General features: G+C 37.8%; 1 protein-coding gene across 1 annotated transcript; it reads left to right on the top strand.

Moving 5' to 3' along the window:
- The first annotated feature begins 8,331 nt into the window (after positions 1 to 8,331).
- Positions 8,332 to 21,042, top strand: rad21.L (RAD21 cohesin complex component L homeolog). Its single transcript, NM_001090338.1, is given in 14 exon segments — positions 8,332 to 8,475; positions 9,713 to 9,842; positions 10,028 to 10,127; positions 10,537 to 10,643; positions 11,383 to 11,583; positions 11,853 to 11,978; positions 12,693 to 12,815; positions 13,417 to 13,640; positions 13,765 to 13,912; positions 14,010 to 14,167; positions 15,868 to 16,020; positions 17,420 to 17,503; positions 19,033 to 19,598; positions 20,000 to 21,042. Coding segments are annotated over 13 exon segments (1,890 nt in total). The 3' UTR covers positions 19,225 to 19,598; positions 20,000 to 21,042.
- Positions 21,043 to 24,338: the final 3,296 nt, after the last annotated feature.

Genomic DNA, 24,338 nt, shown 5'->3' with positions numbered 1-24,338 from the left:
CTGAGAGTAAAAGGATAACCTTTACCAACATTTGGATCTTATACGTCCAATAGGAATCCCCTTATTCCACTGCCATCCAGTGCACTGCTTGTACTGGGGTGTTGTTCCCACTGATGTGGTTTGTGTGGGCCCTCTATTTGTGCTGGGTGGTTTTCTTCTTTGGCATCCCTTCCTATTTCCAGTGTACCCCTGTTTCGGATCTCACCCCCTGGTCCAGTCCCCTGTTCTGTCTGTTTCTTCTCCCCCCACTGAAAGACCTGTGTGCCGAGGGACCTGTTTTGTAACACTGTAGAATTTACATATGGGGGAGACCTTGGCCAGCAGGGGTGGAGATGTAGGGGCCAAGTACAAGTAGATTGTTTTGGCCGGTGAACTGAGAAAGGTAGTGGGCTGGGGGTGAGAGGCCATGATTAACACTCAATGTCTCTCTAAGTGCTACATTGTGATGTCCGTGTGCTATTTACAAGGATATGTTGTAATGTTTGGCTGAACTCTAGATGTATGTATATTATTTGTTTTATATAGTGCTACTGATGTACGTAGCACTGTACAGGAGAGAAATAAATTAATAGAACAAACAGACCATTACAGTAATAAATACAAATCAACACTTATGTACTGAGTCTATCTGAAGACTTTGCATTTTGCTTATATGCTTTATTCAGTGCCTGACTCATTAAATAGTGACATTGCTATGCGGATCAGCATATACATTAATACTGTGCAGCTTAATTATGTCCCCTGAGGCTTCTCCCTCATATGGGGCTATGATTTCTCTCCCTCCAACCATCTTCACACAATAAACCTGTAAATCCGCAAGTGAGACTACAGTTTTATATGTTGTACTTGGCTCCTTATTTGGAGTTTGATCTGAACAACCACTACTGGCGATTAACGTCCCATACTGGGCACCTGCAACTCTTCCCATTCAAAGCTCCATGAAGTCATCAACTTTATTCCACCCAATTCTTAGGCAACATTTCATTACAGTACAGGTATGGGATAGGCTATCCGGAAACCCGTTATCCAGAAATTTCTGAATTACAGACGCCATTATAATCAAATAATCCAATTTTTTTTAAAATGATTTCCTTTTTTCTCTCTAATAATAAAACAGTAGCTTGTGCTTGATCCCAACTGAGATATAATGAATCCATATTGAAAGCAAAACGAGCCTATTGGGGTTATTTAGGGGCAAATTTACTTAAGGTCAAATACCGAGGGTTAATTAACCCTCGATATTCGACTGTCGAAGTTAAATCCTTCGAATATCGAAGTCGAAGGATTTAGCGCTATTCGTTCGATTTTAATCTATCGATCGAACGATTTTTGTTCGACCCAAAAAAACTTTCTAAGCCTATGGGGGCCTTCCCCATAGGCTAACATTGACTTTGGTAGCTTTTAGGTGGCGAACTAGGAGGTCGAAGTTTTCTTAAAGAGACAGTACTTCGACTGTCAAATAGTCAAACGATTTTTAGTTTGAATCGTTCGGGTCGAAGTAGCCAAAAAAAAAAACAATCGAAATTCACAGTTTTTTTCCTCTATTCCTTCACTTGAGCTAAGTAAATGGGCCCCCAAATGTTTACATGATCTAGTAGTCTTAAAGTATGAAGATCCAAATCATAGAAAGACCCGTTAATCCCGAAAGCCCCATGTCCTGAGCATTCTGGATGCCAGGTCCCATACCTGTACCAGTGTACAGTATATGTTCTTTAAAGTGTGTGTTCACCTTCTAAACACTTTTTTCAGTTGTATTCAGATTGTTCACCAGAAATGTTTTTTTTATTTTTAATTGTTTTTCCAAAAGTAAAGTCTAATGTTCCTTCCTCTGGTGTTTGTCTGGCAGCTCAGTGATCCAGGTGCAGATTCTGAACCGTTACAATTTGCTACATTAGTTTCTCAGTAGGATGTGGGTAATAGTAGCAACTATTGTATCAATTCTAACAGCTGCCTGTAATGTAACTCAGGGATACTGCTCAGCAGGGACAAAGATAACAAATGTATCAACTATTATATCCGCTTAGAACCGTTTACCAGTTCTGTGACCTCCCCATCCAGAGATGCTTCAGAAAGAAATAAGATGAAAAATAAACTTGAATAAATAAATACCTAGCTATACTTTTTGTCCAGCTGCGGGCATCCACCTGTTGCTTTGAGCTAAGGTCACAGCACACTCTCGAGATATGATTGAAAAGCTACTACTTCCGCTCTCTGTAGATTTTTCATGAAAATCATTTAATACAGTACATATAGATGGTTTTGCCTGACAAATATTTTGGGCCAACAACGTTCTGTACCTGCTTTGTCAGGAAACGGCACCGTTGATTTCAGGCTTTTTTCCCTCCCTGTGTGACATTTACCTTTTATAACTTGTATAAATAAACTAGCGTTTCAGTATGGCTGACGGACCCATGTTTGCACAGGCATTAAGTGGAAATGAATAGGACAAAGTGTCATTTGTGGCTCTCTAAACATTTCACGGTGTGTTGTCTGTTTTTTTTAAAGCATATGTTTTTATTGAATTTCAACAAATGGAAGGGGGAGGGTGCAAAAAAAAAAGAAAAACAGTTCAAATTATATTAAATATATATAGTACTTTCTGTTGTAGAAATACGGTGTTGTCTTTAAATAAAAATGGAAGAATGGGTGGTGTAATATACTAGGCAATATGGTAAGAGAGGCTTTCAATCTGAAGCTTGAGCAAGGCTCTCTCGTTTTAGAGTGCCAGCGAGACAGCACTTTGCAGTAATATATCTTAAACATTTACAAAATAAATCAGGTAGGTTAGAGAGCCTTGTTTGCAATAGGTTCCAACAGGGAACATTTGAGAGATGGCATATTTGGGGATAGCCATAAATTTCCGGGTCCGCACACTCTATATATCTGCAGTTGGGGACGTGGCCCCTCTTCTTATTAATGTATCACTGCAAAGATCGTTTCGGGGGGGGGGTTCAACCTCCCTTCATCAGATAAAATTCTCAAGTGTTACACACACACACCTATAAGTGCAAAGCCCTACCCTTTTCCCACAAAACAGTGCTGCACCATACATCTCAAATTTTTAACCCCTTCATATTTTAAAGGGTACATTCACAAGAATTATGACATTATTCCATAATAAATAGTGTAATAAATTAAGTGTTATCCATTACTTGCTACCGGTTATCCCCTGGATCATTCTCATCTGTAAAAAAACGGGGAAAATGGAAAAAGAACAGGGATCACAATGTATTTAAAACCATGCCATTATAGAAAACATGTTAAACTAAAATTCTCATTGAGGCCCTTGGGAGAAAGCATTTTGAGTTGCTAAATCCAAAAAGACTCGCGTTTTAACAAAGACTTCTTTACATCTTTGCCCACATCCTTCTGTACCACTTCCAATATCTGCCAGTTTACTATTTGTGGATAATAAACTGTTGGCTTCAGATAATCTAGGCTGTGTTGAGTATTCCTCTTTCTCAATTGTCATAGACGGCACCATTAGCGAACTTCTTTAAAACGCCTTTGTTGGAACAAATTGGAGGTGGAAACTGTGGGACTTGCACCCGATTGAAGCAAATTGGAAGGCACAAGTGCTGACTAAATAATATTATATTCCTCTTTATCAAGGAGGATCTTTGAGTATTTGGAAGCTGAGGGATAGTTGGTCATGTTAGGGAATTCCAGAAGCTTGGAGAAGATAGACACGTTGAAGTGAAGAGGCAATGAGACTTCTAGAACAGACAAGTAGATAAAGATGGTTGGGTGTGATGCTGGTAAGGAGAACATTGCAGTAATCTGACCAGGGTACAAGGCTGTCTCTTAGCTGAGATCACTAAATTCAGTTTAGATGCTTTAGGAGACAAGTGTCCTGCAGATCTGGCCAACAAAGGGCTTGTTCACCTTACAAACATTTTATACACTTCAGTTGTTTCAGATTGTTCCCCAGAAATAAAGACTTGTTTCAATTACTTTCCATTTTTGATATTTTACCTAAAATAAAATTTAAGGTTTGTCTGCTGTTTGGCAGTGATTCAGGTGCAGACTCTTAAAATGTTGCAACATTTAGTTGATACATTTGTCGGCCGAATCTGTAGAAAATTAGCAACTATTGTATCAATTCTAACAGTTTCCCCGTAATGAAACGGATTCTGCTCAGACGGGACAAAGATAACAAATGTATTAACTAAATGTATCAATCAAGAACAGTTTAGAGGGTCGGCGACTCCCCCTCCCCCCAGAGCTGCGTTAGGTGAAAAATTAAACTTTACACTTCAATATTACAAAAACCGTCACACACAAAAAATAGAAAGTAATTGGAAAAAGTGTTTTTCTGGATCATCTGAAACCAACTGAACTGGAAAATGCCTTGGAAGGTGAACCATCCCTTTAACAAAATACATTATTATAAAATGGTTCGGGTATGTGAATTTGGTGGTGGTATAATTTCCTCTACCATCCCACCATGACATGACATAGAAGAATGACCAGAAGGCTAATATCATGTTGTGTTTTTGTCACTGATTTGGTACCTTCCTTTCCAAATGAGCATTTACAGGACTGGATATTGTGGAGTTTTAAGAATGTGATTCTTGTGATTGATGGAATGGTGCAACCCAGGACATACATAGTAAAGTAATACAAATATAATGCACTGGTAAAACTGCTGTTTGCTTCAGAAATACTACTATAAGTTATATAGATAAGCTGCTGTGTAGCAATGGGGGCAGCCATTCAAAGGAGAAACCGCTCGGGTTACACAGCAGATAGATGATAAGCTCTGTAGAACATAATGGTGTTATCTGTTATTCACTATTTAAAGGGGACCTGTCACCCTAAGAAATAATTTCAAATTCTTTTCTATCATGTTAGTTGAGCAAAATAAACTTTACTTACACTGTATTTATTATTTAAATTTTGATTCCTTCTGTTTTGGAATTATACAATCACAGCAAGCAGGCAGCTGCCATTTTGTGGACACGGTTATTAAGGAAAATTGTGTATCACCCCAAAATCTTGTGTATGCACCAGAATGAGGGACCTAATGTCCATGTGCAGTGCCGTAAACAATTATAGAGCCTGAGAAAGGAAGGGGGAATATGAGGAGAGCAGTGACATGTAGGAAGTGCTGAATGGAAAGTGAAAGTAATTGACTGCCCCTCCTCTATGCCACGGGCATAGAGGCGGGGCAGGTAATATTTGATTGACAGTTTAGATATTTAAACCCCTTTATAACAGGTATGGATATGTGTTAATGAAAAAAAATTTTGGGGTTCCATATTTAATTTGGGAAGGACTTTCATTATGCAGTTTTTTATGTGTAGGTGACAGGTCCACTTTAACCTGTGCCATATAGACATTTTTTATTTAATTTCCACCATTTCTACACAGCAGCTTGTTTATATGAACTATATTAGTTTCACCAGTGCAGGGCAACATTACATGATATTTTCTTTACTTAAAAGTACTGTTCCTTTAAATGTATGCAAAAAGCTTTTCCAGTAAATTGAATTGCGCTTGAATTAAAGGCACAATACCATGAGATAGATAAAAAATATATATATATATATATATATATATATATATATATATATATATATATATATATATATATATATATATATATATATATATATATATATATATATATATATATATATATATATATAGTGAATAAAGTACCCCCTCTTGTAAAATATAAGGTTATTATAAGTTACCGAGGAGTTTCATGACCATATAAAAACACGAGGCCGAAGGCCGAGTGTTTTTATACAGGTCATGGAACTCCGAGGTAACTTCTAATATCCTCATATTTTACAACTGGGGGTACTTTATTAATTATAATACACAAATTTTAGTGAGTCATGTGACAGAAATTGCATCACTACTCACCGTTTATAACTGATGACATCACTACTCACCGTTTATAAGGATATAATTTACAAGATATTCATGGCTTTTGTGTATTATATATATATATATATATATATATATATATATATATATATATATATATATATATATATATATATATATATATATATATATATATATATATATATATATATATATATATATATATATATATAATATACCATACTTACAAGAGGCATAATTAATATAAAAAGATTACAGTCCCCCTCGTCTAATTGAAGAGTTTCTGCTCTTGTTGCAAATTTTAATCCTGCATGTTTGGGGCAAACCTTATTTTAACATGGGGCTTTAATTACACTGATATTGACTTTAATGGAAGCAGCTTTTAACATTTTATTCGGGACTATTTTATGTACAGATATGTTATATTGGATCTTGTAGTCCCTTACAACCCTGGGCATGTTACAGTACACCTGGTAAACAGAGACTATAATATAATTAATTTATGTATATACATATACTTGGTCAATCAGGACACTATAGACTTGATGCTTACTTTACTAAAAACAAAATGATTATCTCCTAAAATAATATAAAACATGACCTTTTGGGACTTAACTTGGTTAACTGTAAGAAAGGGAGGCATTTAAAGGGAATGTCTGACTTCACAACCTACTCCTTAATATCAGTCTTTCGTCATAAATCAAAATTGCTGTTAATTGTCCTTTAAAAACAAAGTACTAAATAATGAGGTGTATGACTTAAAACCAGTGTTTAAAATTCAATTAATTTGTTTCATGTGAAGAAAACTGAGTCTAGTAAAAGTGACCATCCCCTTTAAAAGTCTCTGATGCATCTTTTGAAACCTTTAGTGTAGTTTAAAGCAGCATCCAGGAGACAGAATTAGGAAGCAATGCTTTATTTGCAAAGGCAACTCCCTGTTTTTGTTTTTTTTTCTTCGTTTTGACAGTTAAAGATGTGGATTGGGAAAGTGCAGAGAGACTACGCCTGAGGCTTTTGTTAACTCAATACAAAAGAGGAGACGGTTTTAAAGGACCCAGTCTAGCCGTACAAAAGGCTTTTCACAACCAAACTTTCAATGGTGCTTGATCAATTTAGCAGTTAATTGTTAATGTGCTGGATTTGATGTCTAGTACATTGTCAGACTTCTCCTTGTATCTGTTATAAGAGTATAGTTATAGGGTTATAATACACAAAAGCCATGAATATCCTTTAAATTATATCCATATAAACGGTGAGTTCTGATGTCATTTCAGTCACATGACTCATTGAAATTTGTGTATTATAATAAATAAAGTACCCCCTGTTGCAAAATATGAGGATATTAGAAGTTACCTTGGAGTTCCATGACCTGTATAAAAACACTCGGCCTTCAGCCTCGTGTTTTTATGTGGTCATGAAACTCCTCGGTAACTTATAATATCCTTATATTTTACAAGAGGGGGTACTTTATTCACTATATAAACGTCAAATTTGACGTTGGGCGTCCGAATTTGACGCTGCACGTCCGAAACAGACGCCGGAGACCAGAATTTCGACTCCGACCCACACACACAAAATGTAGATTATAATGCATAATGTACCCCCTACTAGAAATCAGAAGTCACCTCGGAGTTGTGACCTGTATAAAAGGTCATATAACTTATAATATCTTTAAAAATTTACAGTAGGGGTACGTTATCCACTATATAATACACAAAAGCCATGAATATCTTGTAAATTATATCCTTATAAACAGTGACTAGTGATGTCATTTTGGTCACATGACTCACTTGTGTATTATAATAAAGTACCCCTTGTAGGAGGATATTAGAAGTCACCTCAGAGTTCAATGACCTGTATAAAAACACTCTTATATGTTCATAAAACTCCTTGGTAACTTATATCCTTATTTTACAATAGGGGGTATTTTATTCACTATATAATCGATGATTAGTGATGTCATTGGTTATAGTCGGAGCTTAGTGATGTAATTTCTGTCACATGACTCACTGAAACGTGTATATTATAATAAATGAAGTACCCCCTGTTGCAAAATATGAGGATATTAAAAGTCACCTCGAAGTTCCATGTGTAAAAACACTCAGCCTTCAGACTCGTGTTTTTATATGGTCCTAGAACTTCTCGGTAACTTATAATATCCTTATCTTTTACAAGAGGGGGTACTATATTCACTATATAAACGGTGAGTATTGATGTTATTTCTGTCACATGACTCACTAAAACTTGTGTATTATATTAAAGTACGCCTTGTTAGTAAAGATGAGGATATTAGAAGTACCTCAGATTCCATGACCTGTATAAAGGAACTCCTCGGTGACTTATAATATCCTTATATTTTACAATAGCAGGTACTTTATTTGCTATATAATGAAGATCCTTTCTGTTATGTTTATCAAGTTCTTTTCTTTTTTTATTTGCAGATTCAACCCTGGTTTTTAAAGTAAAAGGAACATGTTTTACGCTCACTTTGTCCTCAGTAAGCGTGGGCCGCTGGCCAAAATCTGGCTAGCGGCCCACTGGGATAAGAAGCTTACCAAAGCCCATGTGTTTGAGTGCAACCTGGAAAGTAGTGTGGAGAGTATTATTTGCCCTAAGGTAAGCTAGGTGTTTAATATTGCTGTCTTAAAAGGGGTTGTTCACCTTTGAGATAACTTGTAGTATTATGTAGAGAGTGATGTTCTCAGACAATTTGCAATTTGTTTTAATTTTTTATTATTTCTGGCTTTTGAGTTATTTAGCTTTTTATTCAGCAGCTTTTCAATTTGCATCTTAAGCAATCTGGTAACTAGGGTCCAAATTACCCTAGCAACCATGCATTGATTTGAATAAGAGACTGGAATATGAATAGGAGAGGCCTGAAGTAACAATAACAATACATTTGTAGCCTTATAGACCATTTGTTTTTTAGAAGGGAGTCAGCGACTGCAAAGAGTCAGAAGAAAAAGGCAAATAACTATAAAACTATAAAAAATAAATAATGAAAACCAATTGAAAAGTTACTTAGAATTGGCCGTTCTATAACATAATAAAAGTTAACTTAAAGGACAAGGAAAGTTAAACTAAAGAAGTAGCTAGAAATATTGTACATTATGTTTTCTGCTTCTCTACCAGGCCAATGCAACCACATCCCTTTAGCAGTAAAGATCTGTGTCTCCAAAGATGCCCCAGTAGCTCCCCATCTTCTTTTCGGCTAATTCACTGAACATGCTCTGTGCTGCTGTCACTTACTGAGCTTAGGGACCCACTCACAATATACAGTACACATAGAAATGTCACAATATAAAACTGATTAGTAATTAATACAGATAATTACTACATGGCAGCACAGAAACCAGTGCAATTAGCATCAGAATTTAATAATCAGCAAACCTGTAGCATCAGCTTATATTACAGGGGAAGCTCATTTTCTGCTGGATAATTAGTGTCGAGCCCTAAGCTTAGCTTCTCAACAGCCAATCAGAGCCCACTGAGCATGTGAGTGTCACAGACACTTTCCAAGATGGTGACCCCCTGTGACAAGTTTGAAGTCCTGGATCATTGCTGCTATTGACAAGCTGAAACTTTAGCCTCGTGCAATAAGTTCAGTATATAAAATATGGCATTTTTAGCCATTTCATTTTTAGAGTTTAGTTCTCCTTTAAAGGTGAACCACCTCTTTAAATATTTTCCAAATAGTTGTTCTATTTAGTAAATGTCCAGTTTCATAAGCAAATAGATTTATTTATAGAACTCTGGAAACATTCCAAGCATTTGTCTTTAAAGTGAAACCTGCAGGGAGTAGCTAAACCATGAGCACTCCAGATTAAATTGTATATTTTGTGTTACGTTCCAGGTGAAAATGGCTCTGCGGACCTCTGGGCATCTTCTCTTGGGAGTTGTAAGAATCTACCACCGGAAAGCAAAGTATCTCCTGGCTGACTGTAATGAAGCTTTCATCAAAATAAAGATGGCTTTCCGCCCTGGTACTAGTCTTTTCCATTTTTACTTTTAAATTTGTATGGTCGTTCAGTTTGCACATCACTGTTTAAGGTCACCTTGATAAAAGAGGCAGTAACATTTGGTGCTAACTTACATGAGGAACATATTACACTTTTTTTTTTCCTTATCTGCATATGTTTGAAAATAATGATTATGTAAAATGTTACAGGTGTTGTGGATTTACCTGAGGAAAACAGAGAGGCTGCCTACAATGCTATCACTCTGCCCGAGGAGTTCCATGACTTTGACCAGCCTCTACCAGATCTAGAGTAAGCATCACGTTCAGTTTTTTCCCAAGTTTGCATTGCTTTAAAGTGGACCTGTCACCCAAACATAAAAAATCTGTATATTAAAAGTCATTTTTAAATTAAACATGAAATACAAATTCTTTTTTTATTAAAGCATTCGTAGCTGTTGTTAACTCATTTAAAAATCTCAGCTGTCGATCAAATGTTTTCTGCCCCTCCTCTATGCCTTAGGCGTATAGGGGGGGGCAATCAAAAAGCCCCCCAAAAAAAATTGTAGCCCTTGACAGCTACTACTTTAGCCAAAGGTCCAAAAGAAACTGGTTATAAGGAGACCAGTCATAGTATTGTGCTGCTAACATGCACCAGAGACGCACACTGCGCGACATAGAGACGCAGCCTAAATTAACCGTTTATTCTTTAATTTTCAAAGTGACATTGATGTGGCTCAGCAGTTTAGCCTGAACCAAAGTCGAGTTGAGGAGATTACAATGAGGGAAGAGGTTAGCAACATTAATATCCTGCAAGATAATGATTTTGGTAAGTATGGTTTTTTTTTTTTTTTGCCTCTGTATAACACGTTTTAGAACTGGAGAGTTATTTAGTAGCACGTGATCAATTTAAATGCAAACTTCAGTCTTTTGTTGGGGAAAAAGCTAATTAAATATCTCTTTAAAGGAAAACTATACCCCCAAAATGAACACTTAAGCAACAGATTATTATATTAAGTGGCATAATAAAGAATCTTACTAAACTGGTATATCTATTTAAGTAAATATTGCCCTTTTACATCTCTTGCCTTGAGCCACTATTTTGTGATGGTCTGTGTGCTGCCTCAGAGATCACCTGACCAGAAATACTTCAACTCTAACTATAACAGGAAGAAGTGTTGAAGCAAAAGACAGAACTCTGTCTGTTAATTGGCTCATGTGACCCAACGTATGGTTTGTTTATGTGCACAGTGAATCATATGATCCCAGGGGGCGGCCCTTATTTTTTAAAATGGCAATTTTCTATTTATGATTACCCAATGGCACATACTACTAGAAAAGTATATTCTTATGAAAATGGTTTATTTACATGAAGCAGTGTTTTACATATGAGCTGTTTTATGCAATATCTTTTTAGAGACCTACATTGTTTGGGGGGTATAGTTTTCCTTTAATTGCCTGATTGGCTCCACATGACGAGATCACCAGGAAGGGTTGTGTTGCCTCTGTGTATGCCATTGTTGCTTTTCTTTAGAATTGCTTTTTTATATATGAATATCACTGCACAGGTGACTTTGGCATGGACGACAGAGAGATGATGCGGGAAGGCAGCGCTTTTGAAGATGACATGTTGACAACCAATGCTTCCAATCTGTTGCTGGAGCCCGAGCAGAGCACCAGTCAGCTAAATGAGAAGAGTAACCACCTGGAATATGACGACCAATACAAAGATGACAACTTTGGAGAGGGAAATGAAGGCGGCATACTAGGTATGTAAACTGCAATAGTAACACAGTAGGGTTTTTATATGCTTTGATACATGATAGATTTTATCTTTTTTTTTTTTTTTTGGAAGGGAGTATTAATTTTGAAATAGTTCAGAATACAATTTTGTACTTGCCTGGGTAGTTATTTATGTTTGACACTTTCAGTACTACCCTCTTTTTACTAATCCTGTCTGCATTAAAAAAGGGAGCAACAAACTGCAAATCAAAAATCATTTGTCTTTAGCTTAACACCCTTGTTTTTATTGTTGCAGATGACAAACTTCTAAGCAATGATGCAGGGGGAATATTTGACGACCCACCTGCTATGCCTGAAGAAGGTGTTGCAATGCCCGAGCAGCCTGTCCATGATGATCTGGATGATGATGACAATGTTTCAAGTAGGTACTATAGACTTTCTGGATGACTGTCTTTAACAGGCAAGCGTTTTGGTGTTAGTTTCCCAAACCAACTAAAATTTGGTTTCATTTTCTAACTTATAGTAGGTGCTTTAAAGAGGTTGTTCACTTTTAAATTAACTTTTAGTATGATGTAGAGAGTGATATTCTGAGCCAATTTGCAATTCGTTTTCGTTTTTATTATTTGTGGTTTTTGAGTTATTGAGCTTTTTATTCAGCAGCTCTCCAGTTTGCCGTTTCAACAATCTGATTGCTAGGGTAAAAATTGCCCTAGCAACCATATACTGATTTGAATAAGAAACTGGAATATGAATAGGAGAGGCCTGAACAGAAAGATATGTAACAAAGTAGCTTTAGAGAGCAGTTGTTTTTAGATGGGGTCTGTGACCCCCATTTGAAAGCTGGAAAGATCCATAAAAGGCAAATAATTCAAAAACAATAAAAAATAAATAAATAAGACCAATTAGTAAGTTGCTTAGAACTAGCCATTCTATAACATACTAAAAGTTCACATAAAGGTGAGCCACCCCTTTTAAAACTGATTTGCTGCTTGGTAAATCACAGCCCCCTTATTTTCTTTTTTTTTTTTTTTTTTTAAAAAAAAAAAAAAAGCTACCAGACATTTTGAGTTAGTGTTTTGCGTGAAGTTGTACCTCGGGCTTTCCACTTAGAGATATTGGTGCTTGTTTGTTGCAGTGGGGGCACCAGATAGTCCAGATTCTGTGGATCCAGTGGAACCCCTTCCAACCATGACTGATCAAACAACCCTGGTTCCCAATGAAGAGGAAGCATTTGCCCTGGAACCCATTGATATCACTGGTAAGTATTTTCAGCTAAAAGTAGTTTTATTCACAGCCATTAATGCAACCATATGGGTGGGTGATTTTGTTCATCCTACCCATCTGATCCCCCATGTTCCTCTGAGGTGGCTGCCATATTTGTGTAGCGTTAGCCGGCATTAGAAACTGACAGCTTGAAAAGGTCAAAACGGTGACGTTTAGGAAATTCAAGTAACAATTACTTACAAAAGAAGACCTATGGGCGAAAAACACTTAAAATGAAATATAGGTCTATTTTGAAGTACAGTAGAGCCCCATTTTACATCCCCTGATTTTAAGTGTTCCCTTATTTTACACTGTTCTTTTGTGGTCCCACCTATGTATTATGCATAATACATTTCCCTGATTTTTACATTTTCCTGGATTTTAAAACATTTTTTTCTGGTCCCCTGAAAAATGTCTTTTTTTTTTGTCTATCCCTTTAAAATAATGAGAAAATGGGCATTAGCTATAGAGATGACCCCCCCCCTTTTTTTATTTTTATTTATTATAATTTTTGCTAGTAGCTAGGGAGGATTGATTCTCCCCTGCGAGTATCTGCCAATACTTTGTATATAAAATCTCTTATGTTTACTTTTCAGTCAAGGAGACCAAGGCTAAAAGGAAGAGGAAACTGATTGTGGACAGTGTTAAAGAGTTGGATAGCAAGACTATTCGTGCCCAACTCAGCGATTACTCGGACATTGTTACTACACTGGATTTGGCTCCTCCTACAAAGAAGCTGATGATGTGGAAGGAGACTGGTGGTGTGGAGAAATTGTTTTCATTGCCTGCCCAGCCATTATGGAACACCCGGTTGCTTAAGGTCTCTTAAATTTTCTGTATAGTTCTTCTACTGCAGAAACCATAAACTCTGCAAATGTAAAGAATCAACACACAAATGCAAAGGTAATATAAATGTTTTCCTACATCTGTTTTTGTATTTTTAGCTGTTTACACGCTGTCTCACACCACTTGTTCTCGATGATCTCCGAAAGCGAAGGAAAGGAGGTGAAGCAGATAATCTTGATGAATTCCTCAAGGAGTTTGAGAATCCAGAAGTCCCAAGAGAAGAACTGCGTCCTCAAGATGTTATTGGTTCGTTCTCATGTACTCCTGTACTCCTGTTGTGTTGTTGCCCGCCCCCCACCCAAGTCTCAACCCTTTTTGATCTACATCTTATTTTATTTTGTAGATCAACCCATCTTGGAAGAAGCCAGTCATCTGCAAGAGTCATTGATGGAGGGTAGTCGAACTCACTTGGATGATACTATAATGCCACCACCTCCACCTAAACAAGGAGTTAAACGTGACTCCTTGCAAATGGAACCAGAGCCGATGCCCATGATGCAGGTACAGTGCAACAAGAGTCTGTTTATTTTGTGCTGTAGGTTAAAGGGTCACTATATCTGTAGTTCAACAGAATGGGCTTGTGCTGAGCATACTTCTTGCTTATTTTAATTAGGATATATTTATGCTGCTATTTCTTGAACTAAAAAGAGCAAATGTTGAAAGTGAAACTGTTACGTTCAACTTCCTGGTCCCTACAAGCAGAGGAAACACATCGGTCCCCTGACCACAATTCCCCCAACTGCTGCCCATTAAGCTGTGCAGCTTATTATATAGAAACTTTTCAGTGGGCTGCTGCTTTTTGAATGTGCTTATTGCGAACAGGAAGTAGAATGTTTTAAGCAAAAAATGGGTTTAGCTCAAGGCATATTCGTTGAACTAATGTAGGTGTACTGCCCCTTTAACCTTTATATACGTCTTCTTCAGAATTTGCGAAGCCTAAGATTCCACCTGTTACGAGGAAGAAACTTCCTGTTACCATCTAAAAATGGCAGGATTAGATACCTTAAAGGGACCGTAACACCAAAAGATGAAGTGTATTTAAGTAATGAAAATATGATGTAGTGTTGCCTTGCACTGGTAAAACTTGTGTTTGCTTCAGAAACACTACTATAGTTCATATAAACAAGCTGCTGTGTAGCAATGGCGGAATTTGAAAAAAGTCTATATGGCACAGGATAAATAGTGGATAACAGATAACACCATTATGTTCTACAGAGCTTATCTGCTGTGCAGGGCACACTGCATTATATGTTTTACTTTAAAACAGTTTCATTTTTTAATGTTAGTGGTCCTTTAACAATTTAGTGGTTTCCTTGGCTCAAAACTTCTTAAAACACGTTTTTTTGGATACATTTGATAATGCAATCTAAACATGGGAAACCTTCGGCTTTCCAGTTGTTGAAGTACACAAGTCCCAGCAGGCATGAGATAGGATTGCAATTAATAAACATATAAAGGGTGGCAATGCTTAAAGGGGAACTCCGGCTTCCAAATTAAAATTTGAGACAGAGGCCCACGTAACACAGAAACCCCCAATATACCCATCAGTTACCGGTTTCTTCAAAAAGTATGAATAAAAGCCATTTACTATGCTGCAATCCAGCTGTTTAACAGTTCTTCTCTTTCTGCATCATTTGAAATCCTAGCAGGGAAGGTGGGACTCAACACTGATGTTACAAATTGTAACAACTTCTCCACAGCTTACAGACAGCATGCAGGAACTACATAACCCACAATGCATTGCACTGTGATGTTCCGTTCCTTATTGAAATCACGTGTGCAGGGAATTGTGGGATTTGGAGGATGCAGGCTGAGAACAGCTGGCTGCTTATACAAAGTAACAGTAGTCAGCCAGCTCAGCAAAGTAGTCAGATCAGAAGGAGAGCAGGGGGCTAGGCTTGGGGAACTGTTCCAAACCATTAAAAACCATGAAAAGTCTGCATATTTGTTAATTGATGTGTATTGCAAAGGTGCTTGAAATTATGTTTACTTTGCAAAAATCTAAAGTTATGTTTGTGTTGAGTTCCCCTCTAACTTAACAAGTTCTATAAACACTGTATTTTAATAGGCCTGATGGTTATACTGCGTTTACGCTGTATTGAAATTGTTTCTATTCCCCTCCACCAAGCAATATGCAGCTGCTGCTTTGTTTATTTAGTATCGTTGCTAACTGTGATTTTGTGTTGGTGTTTTTATATCAGGAAGCAGAACCACAGATTGAAATGCCACCACCTCCACTTCCCCCTCCATTGGAACTTCCACCAGAAGAGCCTCAGAGCATCAGTGACTTAATCCCTGAGTTAAATCTCCTGCCAGAAAAGGAGAAGGAAAAGGATGAGGAGGAGGAAGAAGAGGTAATTGTTAGTGGGAAGTCGGTTGGTGCTGAACAGAATTCTTTGTCCTTTGAGAAACTTAGGGGCAGATTTATTAAGGGTCGAATTGAAAATTCGAAATTTTTTTTTATGGCCAAAACTCTCCAATTTGAGTTGTGAATTATCCCAACTCGATCTGAGTTTTAATTTGAATTTCTAAATTTATCACACTCTGGCCCCTTAAAGGAATTGTTCAGTGTAAAAATAAAAACTGGTTAAATAGATAGGCTGTGCAAAATAAAAAATGTTTCTAATATAGTTAGCCAAAAATGTAATGTATAAAGGCTGGAGTGACTGGATGTGTCACATAAGAGCCAGAACACTACTTCCTGCTTTTCAGCTCTCTTGGTTTACACTAACTGGTAACAGGGCAGTAACCAATCAGAGACTTGAGGGGGGCCACATGGGTCATATCTGTTGCTTTTGAATCTGAGCTGAATGCTGAGGATCAATTGCAAACTCTCTGAACAATTATGTCCCCTTACAGTCGCTGACTAACTCAGAGTTAGAGAGCTGAAAAGCAGGAAGTAGTGTTCTGGCTATTATGTTACACATCCAGTCACTCCAGCCTTTAAACATTATATTTTTGGCTAACTGACTATTTTAGAAACATTTTTTATTTTGCACAGACTATATTTTTACCCAGTTTTTATTTTTACACTGAACTGTTTAAGAACTCGAATTCGACTATTCGCCACCTAAAACCAGTTTATGTATAAGTTAATGGGAGAGGTCCAGGGACCAATTTCTACGTTACTAGCCTTCCTAACATTCGAGTTTTGAGTCCGTAAAATTTGTCCGAGTTTTAGATATTCGATTTTGTTTATATATAAATATTAAATAACCCCTCCCCAGCCGAATTTCATCTATTAGAATTTAATCATTTTAAAAAAAACTCACATAAATTGGACCTTTAAAAAATAAGTTTAGCTGTGGATTAAATCTGTGTCCTGCCTTTGCACTAAGTGATTGCCGGGAAGCAAAAATAGTTCACTTTTCTTCACTTTGTGTGATTTCTATAGCTTTTAACATGTGACCTCCAGTTCCCAGATAAGTCCCTTAAGCAGCTGTTAGACTATACAGCTCCATCGCTCGGCTTGTAGTCTTGAAACAAAGCAATGGTACTTCTTACCATGCCAGCCTCAAACAGCTGTGTTTTTGCAACATCTCAATAAAGAATCTGTGCTGCTAAATGTTTTTCAGTGCCCGAGACAGGAGACTCGTTTGCTTCGTATCAGAATAGCAGGTAGTTTGGAATGAGAGCACACGGCGCTCTTGGGATAGCCAGAAATATGAATTTGTTTTCTAGTTGGCTTGTTCTCCCATGAATATTAATCGGGACTTGCAGCTGTTTTTCTGAGTGCTGTTTTTGTTGCTGCAGGAGGAAGATACCACGGGGACTGAGCAGGATCAAGAGGAGAGGCGGTGGAATAAGAGAACACAGCAGATGCTCCATGGTCTTCAGGTACCACAGCCTTTGTTCAACTTCAACTGCTTCCGAAGTTTTCTTTCACTCCTTACAACAAAGCACAGTCACTTGCTGATTGTTACTACAAAGATGTTTTTCACTGACAGTCACCTGAGCTTAAAGGGCGCCTATCACAGCCAAAATCAAACACACATTAACAATCTGACCAGTACAAGCTAAACACATTTAAAATATATATATATATATATATATATATATATATATATATATATATTATATATATATATATATATATATATATATATAAATTTGTTTTTTGGAAGAAAAAAAAACTTTTTAAAAATCCCTTACTTTGTCAAATGTGTTCTTTCACTGAGGAGTCCATACCAAGACTATAACATGCAAGTTTCAGGAGCATGCTCAGATTGTAGCACTGCCTTGAGTATTCTACAAAAATGCCTTTTTTTTTTTTTTTTTTTTTTTTTGCCAACTACGTCAGTCAACCCATATCTGGCCAGTCCTACACTCAACTTACATCTGATTCATTAAGAATACTATTGCTTCATTATACATTTAACAAAGGGACTAAGTTTTACCTGCAACTTACTTGCTGCTTTCAAAGTAAAACTCCCAAACTTGGCTGCCCTTTTATTAGACACCAGTGGGATCACCTGACTATAGCTGGGAAGGGTGGGAGTTACAACATGGAGCTGGTCACTGCTTCTTTATAAATTATAACAAACAAGGGAAATTTGTGCTCACCACTAGTTTTTAATACCATTAAGCGGGGGTGCAATGAGGCTGTGACCATAAAATTTCATACACATTGACAAGCCATCATTTTTTTATGTGATTTTTGGATTGGCTGTTTCTATTCTATTTGATAAAATAATTTTTAATTACCATAGGCTACATGATGTATAGTCTGTGAGACTGAAGCCCTAGTGAGGCCCAGAACTGCCTGCGGGTGGGTTGGTTTGAGTAGGTGCCTGTTGTTCTGTCGTTAGAACGGAGTGCTTCTTATGTCAACAAGGTGACGCTGCTCTAATCTGTGGGTTTAATTCTGTTAAAGGGATACTGTCATTGGAAAACATGTTTTCAAAACACATCAGTTAATAGCGCTACTCCAGCCGACTCCCAACAGAACAATGGGAAAGTAATCAGATAGCAGCTCCCTAACACAAGATAACAGCTGCCTGATAGATCTAAGAACAGCATTCAACAGTAAAATCCAGGTCCCACTGCGACACATTAGTTACATTAAGTAGAAAAAATAACAGCCTGCCAGAAAGTAGTTCCATCCTAAATTGCAGGCACATGTCACATGACTGAAGCAGCTGGGAAACTGACAAAATGTCTAGCCCCATGTCAGATTTCAAAATTAAATATAAAAAAATCTGTTTGCTCTTTTGAGAAATGGATTTCAGTGCAGAATTCTGCTGGAGCAGCACTATTAACTGATGTGTTTTGAAAAAAAACATGTTTTCTCATGACAGTATCCCTTTAAGAACAATTGAAATGTTATGCTGTTAATATATCGTCACCACGTTATTTTTTCCTTGCAGCGAGTTCTTGCTAAAACAGGAGCCGAATCCATCAGTTTGCTTGACCTGTGCAGAAACACAAACCGAAAGCAAGCGGCCGCCAAATTCTACAGTTTCCTGGTCCTTAAAAAGCAGCAAGCTATAGAATTGACCCAGGCGGAGCCTTACAGCGACATCGTTGCCACCCCAGGACCGAGGTTCCACACCGTTTGATGTGTGTCCAGAGCAAGTTCCCTCTGAGAACCGATGAACGAGTGATGAGCATCAATGAATGAGCGGTGTAATATAAATATACGCTTCTCCACCACCAACTGCTTCAATCCACATACTGTCCCTAGTTTCCCCCGGCTAATGGTTTTTGGTTGTTTTAATCCATGTACAAAGTTTGTGGTTTTTATTTACCTTAAGTGAAACTCTTATATTTTTATGGGCTTTAATTGTGGGGCGGGTTGGTTTTATTTCTATCATTAAGTACTAGAATATGTGGAACCCTTGGGAGTGTGAGAGCGTTGCTCGGCTGTGACGTTAAGATTAGGGATGCACTGAATCCACTATTTTGGATTCGGCCGAACCCACGTATCCTTTGCAAAAGATTCGGCCGAATACCGAACCGAATCCTAATATGCATATGCAAATTAAGGGTGGAAAGGGGAAAACATTGTATACTTCCTTGTTTTGTGACAGTCACACGATTTTCCTCCCCCTCCCTAATTTGCATATGCGGATTCGGTTCGGCCAGGCAGAAGGATTCTGCAGAATTTCGAATCGAGCTGGAAAAGGCCGAATACTGGCCAAATCCTGGATTCGGTGCATTCCTAGTGGGGATGCACCAAATCCAGGATACGGTTCGGGTTATTGCCTTTCAGCCGGATTCAGCCGAATCCTTCTGCCCGGCCGAACCAAATCTGCATATGCAAATTAGGGGCGGGGACGGAAATCGCAAGTAAAAAATGTTTTCTCCTTCCCACCCTTAATTGGCATATGCAAATTAGGATTCGGTTCGGTATTCGGCCGAATCTTTCGCAAAGGATTCGGGGGTTCGGCCTAATCCAAAATAGTTACGATAACCAGTAATCGAGCGTGAGACGTTCATGACAGTTGTGTGCAATGTTATATCCAAGCATTATTTTATTACAAAACCGCAATTGGGCGCAGGCTGTTCCATCCAATTACTTACTGTCTTAGCTTGATCTTAAACCATCGTTCTCTTCCCTCCTGGGGATTTCTCTTTTTACTCTACACTTAAAATGTACATTTTAGATTTTGTCCACTTTTGTATCTAAAAATTGAAATATGAGAGGAGATGGCCGTGTTTGGCTTGTCTTTTTATTATAACCCCGCTGGAAAAAAAAAATATTGTGACAAATTTATAGCTTTTTTTTTTTCTTTTAATCCAAAATGGCTGTTATTTAAAGGAGAAGGAAAGGTATAATCACCAGGGCGCGCACCCCTTAGTGTATTGTTATCATTGAGCCGAGGCCTCAGGCTGGTGCTTTTTGTTGGCAGCAGTTCAGGGTGCTACTGTAGAAGCTCCATCGCCATCATTATCTTCCAGGATCTTCTGTACTGCCTGAACTACAGGCGTAAATGCAGTAGATGGAAAAGCTGAACTTAGAAGTGAAAAGCGGCTCATTCTTCTTCTGCGCATGAGCACCCTCCTCGGGGAAGATGCAAGAAGTAGAAGATGTACAGACGTACACAAAACTATTGTGGTTTTCAGCAAAACATGGCACCACCCAGGCTCTCAGATGAGCCATTATTACTGTGGGGTGTCTTAACATTTGCAACCACCCTGTGATTATACCTTTTCCTTTATGAGCATGTATTGCGCATTTTATCTTCATCTGGTTCTTAACTCCCAAATTCGTCATTTACTTGTCTTTTAGGAACCTTTGTTTTAACGATTTTTTAAAAAAAAAGATTCTCCCATTCTGCTTTTCTTTCATGTCTTTCCTTGTTCCTATTTATAGTAGTCGGTGTAAAATGTGTAAATATATAACGTTCAATACATTAAAGAAGTGCTATATAAAAGCGCCCGCTATCTTGTCTTATTCATGCAAATAAAAATCAAAGGTATGAATCCTGAAGAAATAAGAATATTCTGGGGCCATCAGATTGAACCCCCCCCCCCCCCAAAAAATCTACATTTTGTTGAATACTGACATTATTAAAGGGATACGGTCATGGAAAAACATATTTTTTTTCAAAACACATCAGTTAATAGTGCTGCTCCAGCAGAATTTTGCACTGACATCCATTTTTTAAAAGAGCAAACAGATTTTTTTATATTCAATTTTGAAATCTGACATGGGGTTAGACTTATTTCCAGTTTCCCAGCTGCCCCCAGTCATGTAACTTGTGTTCTGATTAACTTCAGTCACTCTTTACTGCTGTAATGCAAGTTGGAGAGATATCACCCCCCAGCAGCCTAACAACAGAACAATGGGAAGGTAACCAGATAGCAGCTCCTTAACACAAGATAACCGCTCCCTGGTAGATCTAAGAACAACACTCAATAGTAAAGTCCAGGTCCCACTGAGACACATTCAGTTACATTGAGAAGGAGAAACAGCCTGCCAGAAAGCAGTTCCATCCTAAAGTGCAGGCACAAGTCACATGACTAGAGGCAGCTGGGAAATTGACAATATGTCTAGCCCCATGTCCGATTTCAAAATTAAATCTAAAAATACCTGTTTGCTCTTTTGAGAAATGGATTTCAGTGCAGAATTCTGCTGGAGCAGCACTATTAACTGATGTGTTTTGGGGGAAAAACGTGTTTTCCCATGACAGTATCCCTTTAATTAGAACCGAGCTGTAAAGGGTTTTCTAATTTTTAAGTATTTTCCACTCTCTTGTGTGCAGGGGGACATCGCTGACTGTCAGTTTCATGTCGGTTATGCCTTTTGTTTGCATTTGTTGACCGCAGCTTCAGTTCTCCCCCTACTGAGCATTCTCCCTGAGCTTCAACTGATACATTCGTTGATGCAGATCTGGGCTTTACCAATGCCTTTTTTTTTTTTATACTGTTTTGCCGACATTCCGTTTCGGTGGTTTAGAAATGTATCAATGACCTGGGAAACGCTGGAGGGCGAGAACTGAAGCAAATTCGAAGGAAACCGTTGAACAGTCGGCTTCCCCCTTGTAATTGTGCTCACAGGAATCCTGGACTGTATATTTACATATTCTGCAGCTTTATACTTTATCTTTATCTCACCTCTATTCTTATGTTCCATCTCCATCATATGCAATCAGCTGATTCCACAAATACCATGTGTTATGTCTTGGCACGAAATAATTCTGCACACTCCTGTCCGTGAAACGAGGTTTTGTTAAGTTACCAACATTTCACTCCCAAATTCTGTCTTTCAGCAACCATGTTCTCGGACCCCGACTTTAATTAACACTTTAAAGAATAAGTAAACCTTAAAAATAAGTGAATGTAAAATTGATGAGGGGGCTATTCTAAGCATGTTTGCAATGTACATTCATTATTTATTTATTTTTAATTCCAAGATATTAAAGGTTACATGTACTGTTAACATCAATGAATTTTGTTACAACATTGCCACTTGCTGGTCATTTTCTGACCAGTCTGACCACCAAGTAGTCAAGGAAGTTGTCAGGAGAAAGAGAAAAAGGCTGCTCTGATGTTCTTCTGGTTAGGAAAGATTTGAGAAAGGTATATAATTTTTTTTCTAACCAGAAAAACATCCGAGCAGCCTCTTTCTTTCTCCTTGACTACTTGGTGGTCAGACTGATCAGAAAATGACCAGCAGGTGGCGCTGTTGTAACTAAATGCATTGATAACAGTACATGTAACCTTTAATATCTTGGAATTAAAAATAAACAAATAATGAATGTACATTGCAAACATGCTTAGAATAGCCCCCTCATCAATTTTACTTTCACTTATTTTTAAGGTTTATTTATCCTTTAATCCCATTCTGTTCTTCTGACATGGGGAGTACGGAGTCTTAGGGCTGATCATGGATGACCATGTCCTCTCCAAACATCAAGTTTCTGTGATATATGTTTGGTCAATCAAGAAGGTCAACTTTAGAAACGAGAAGTGGCTACTAGTATTTTCTTTGCCGTTCTCCGTACATCGGCTTTGGCTTAATCATGATCACATTAACCCCTCCCAGGTCCTATTTTCTTTATAACGCGCCTGGGTACCCCAGTTCCCTTTGTATAAAAAGCTATTGTAGATAAGTTGGATGTTTTAAATAGAGAGAATCTGTTTTTCATGTTCTGCATTTTAGTCAGTTTTATTTTTTTTCCATTGCTTATCGAGAATAATGGTTTATGAAAATAGTTGATGCTGTGTTATATATAAATTTTCTAATAAAAGTCTCAATAACCGAATAACCTGTATCCGTCATTTGTGGGAAAGAAGGGGATTAGGGGGTTCTCCTCCTGGGCTGTGTTGAAATCTTGGCAGCACTGGGCAAAGCAGATTGACAAGTGTTTATACGTCGACAAAGGACATGAAGTCACGGGCGTTTATTGCTGCTTAAGCGACAGTCACACGTTACACGGCGCGTCCTACGACGGCAGAGAAAATGTCGACACGCTTGAAATTATCCCGTGGGCATCTGCTTGTCCTTATAATTCCACACCACAAGTGTATCCATAGCTCTCAAAGACCTGAATGGAAACCCACAGATAATATTCTTTGATAAGTAGCTTACTATCCTATATATTATCAACTTGGCATATACAGATAAATCTATATTTTCCTTTTACTTGTTTTAGCCAGTTAGCGAATTCGCCAAAATGCATTTGAATTTTTTTTCTTGAAGTATAATTTCAGCCATTAGTCTATGGGCGTCAATTTCTGCTGCGAAACTTGGCGAAAAAAGTCGCTCATCACTAGTGCTCTGCCATTAGGTGGCACTTAATACTAATTTACACTGCTACCATATCATTTTTTTTGGGTGTGTGTTCAGGTCATTGTGCCTGGTCATGTACTTGTAGAAAGAGCCAGCACTTCATGATGGAACTACTTTCAGATAAGCTATTATTTCTCCAACTCTGTGTAAAAGGAAAGAGACACATTGGGACTTGGATTTTTACTCAAACTTGAAGTGCAGCCCTAAAGAGTCATTGAAGTTTTCAGAGCACAATTAACATGTCTGTGGGCATCTGGGAGACAGAAAACATGCCTAGCCCCATGTAAAATTTCAAAATGAAAAAATGTTTACTCTTTTGAAAACTCATTTCAGGGCAGAAGTCTGCTGCAGCAGCACTGTTAACTGATTGAGATGTTTTCCTGTGGCAGAATCCTTAACATTTAAACAACTTTTTGTTACCAGAAATTCAGCTTG

Source organism: Xenopus laevis, chromosome 6L (assembly GCF_017654675.1).
Source record: "Xenopus laevis strain J_2021 chromosome 6L, Xenopus_laevis_v10.1, whole genome shotgun sequence".
In the NCBI taxonomy this organism is placed as follows: domain Eukaryota; kingdom Metazoa; phylum Chordata; class Amphibia; order Anura; family Pipidae; genus Xenopus; species Xenopus laevis.
The sequence above is the reverse complement of the archived record's forward strand: the minus strand, read 5'-3'. Positions and strand labels throughout refer to the sequence as shown.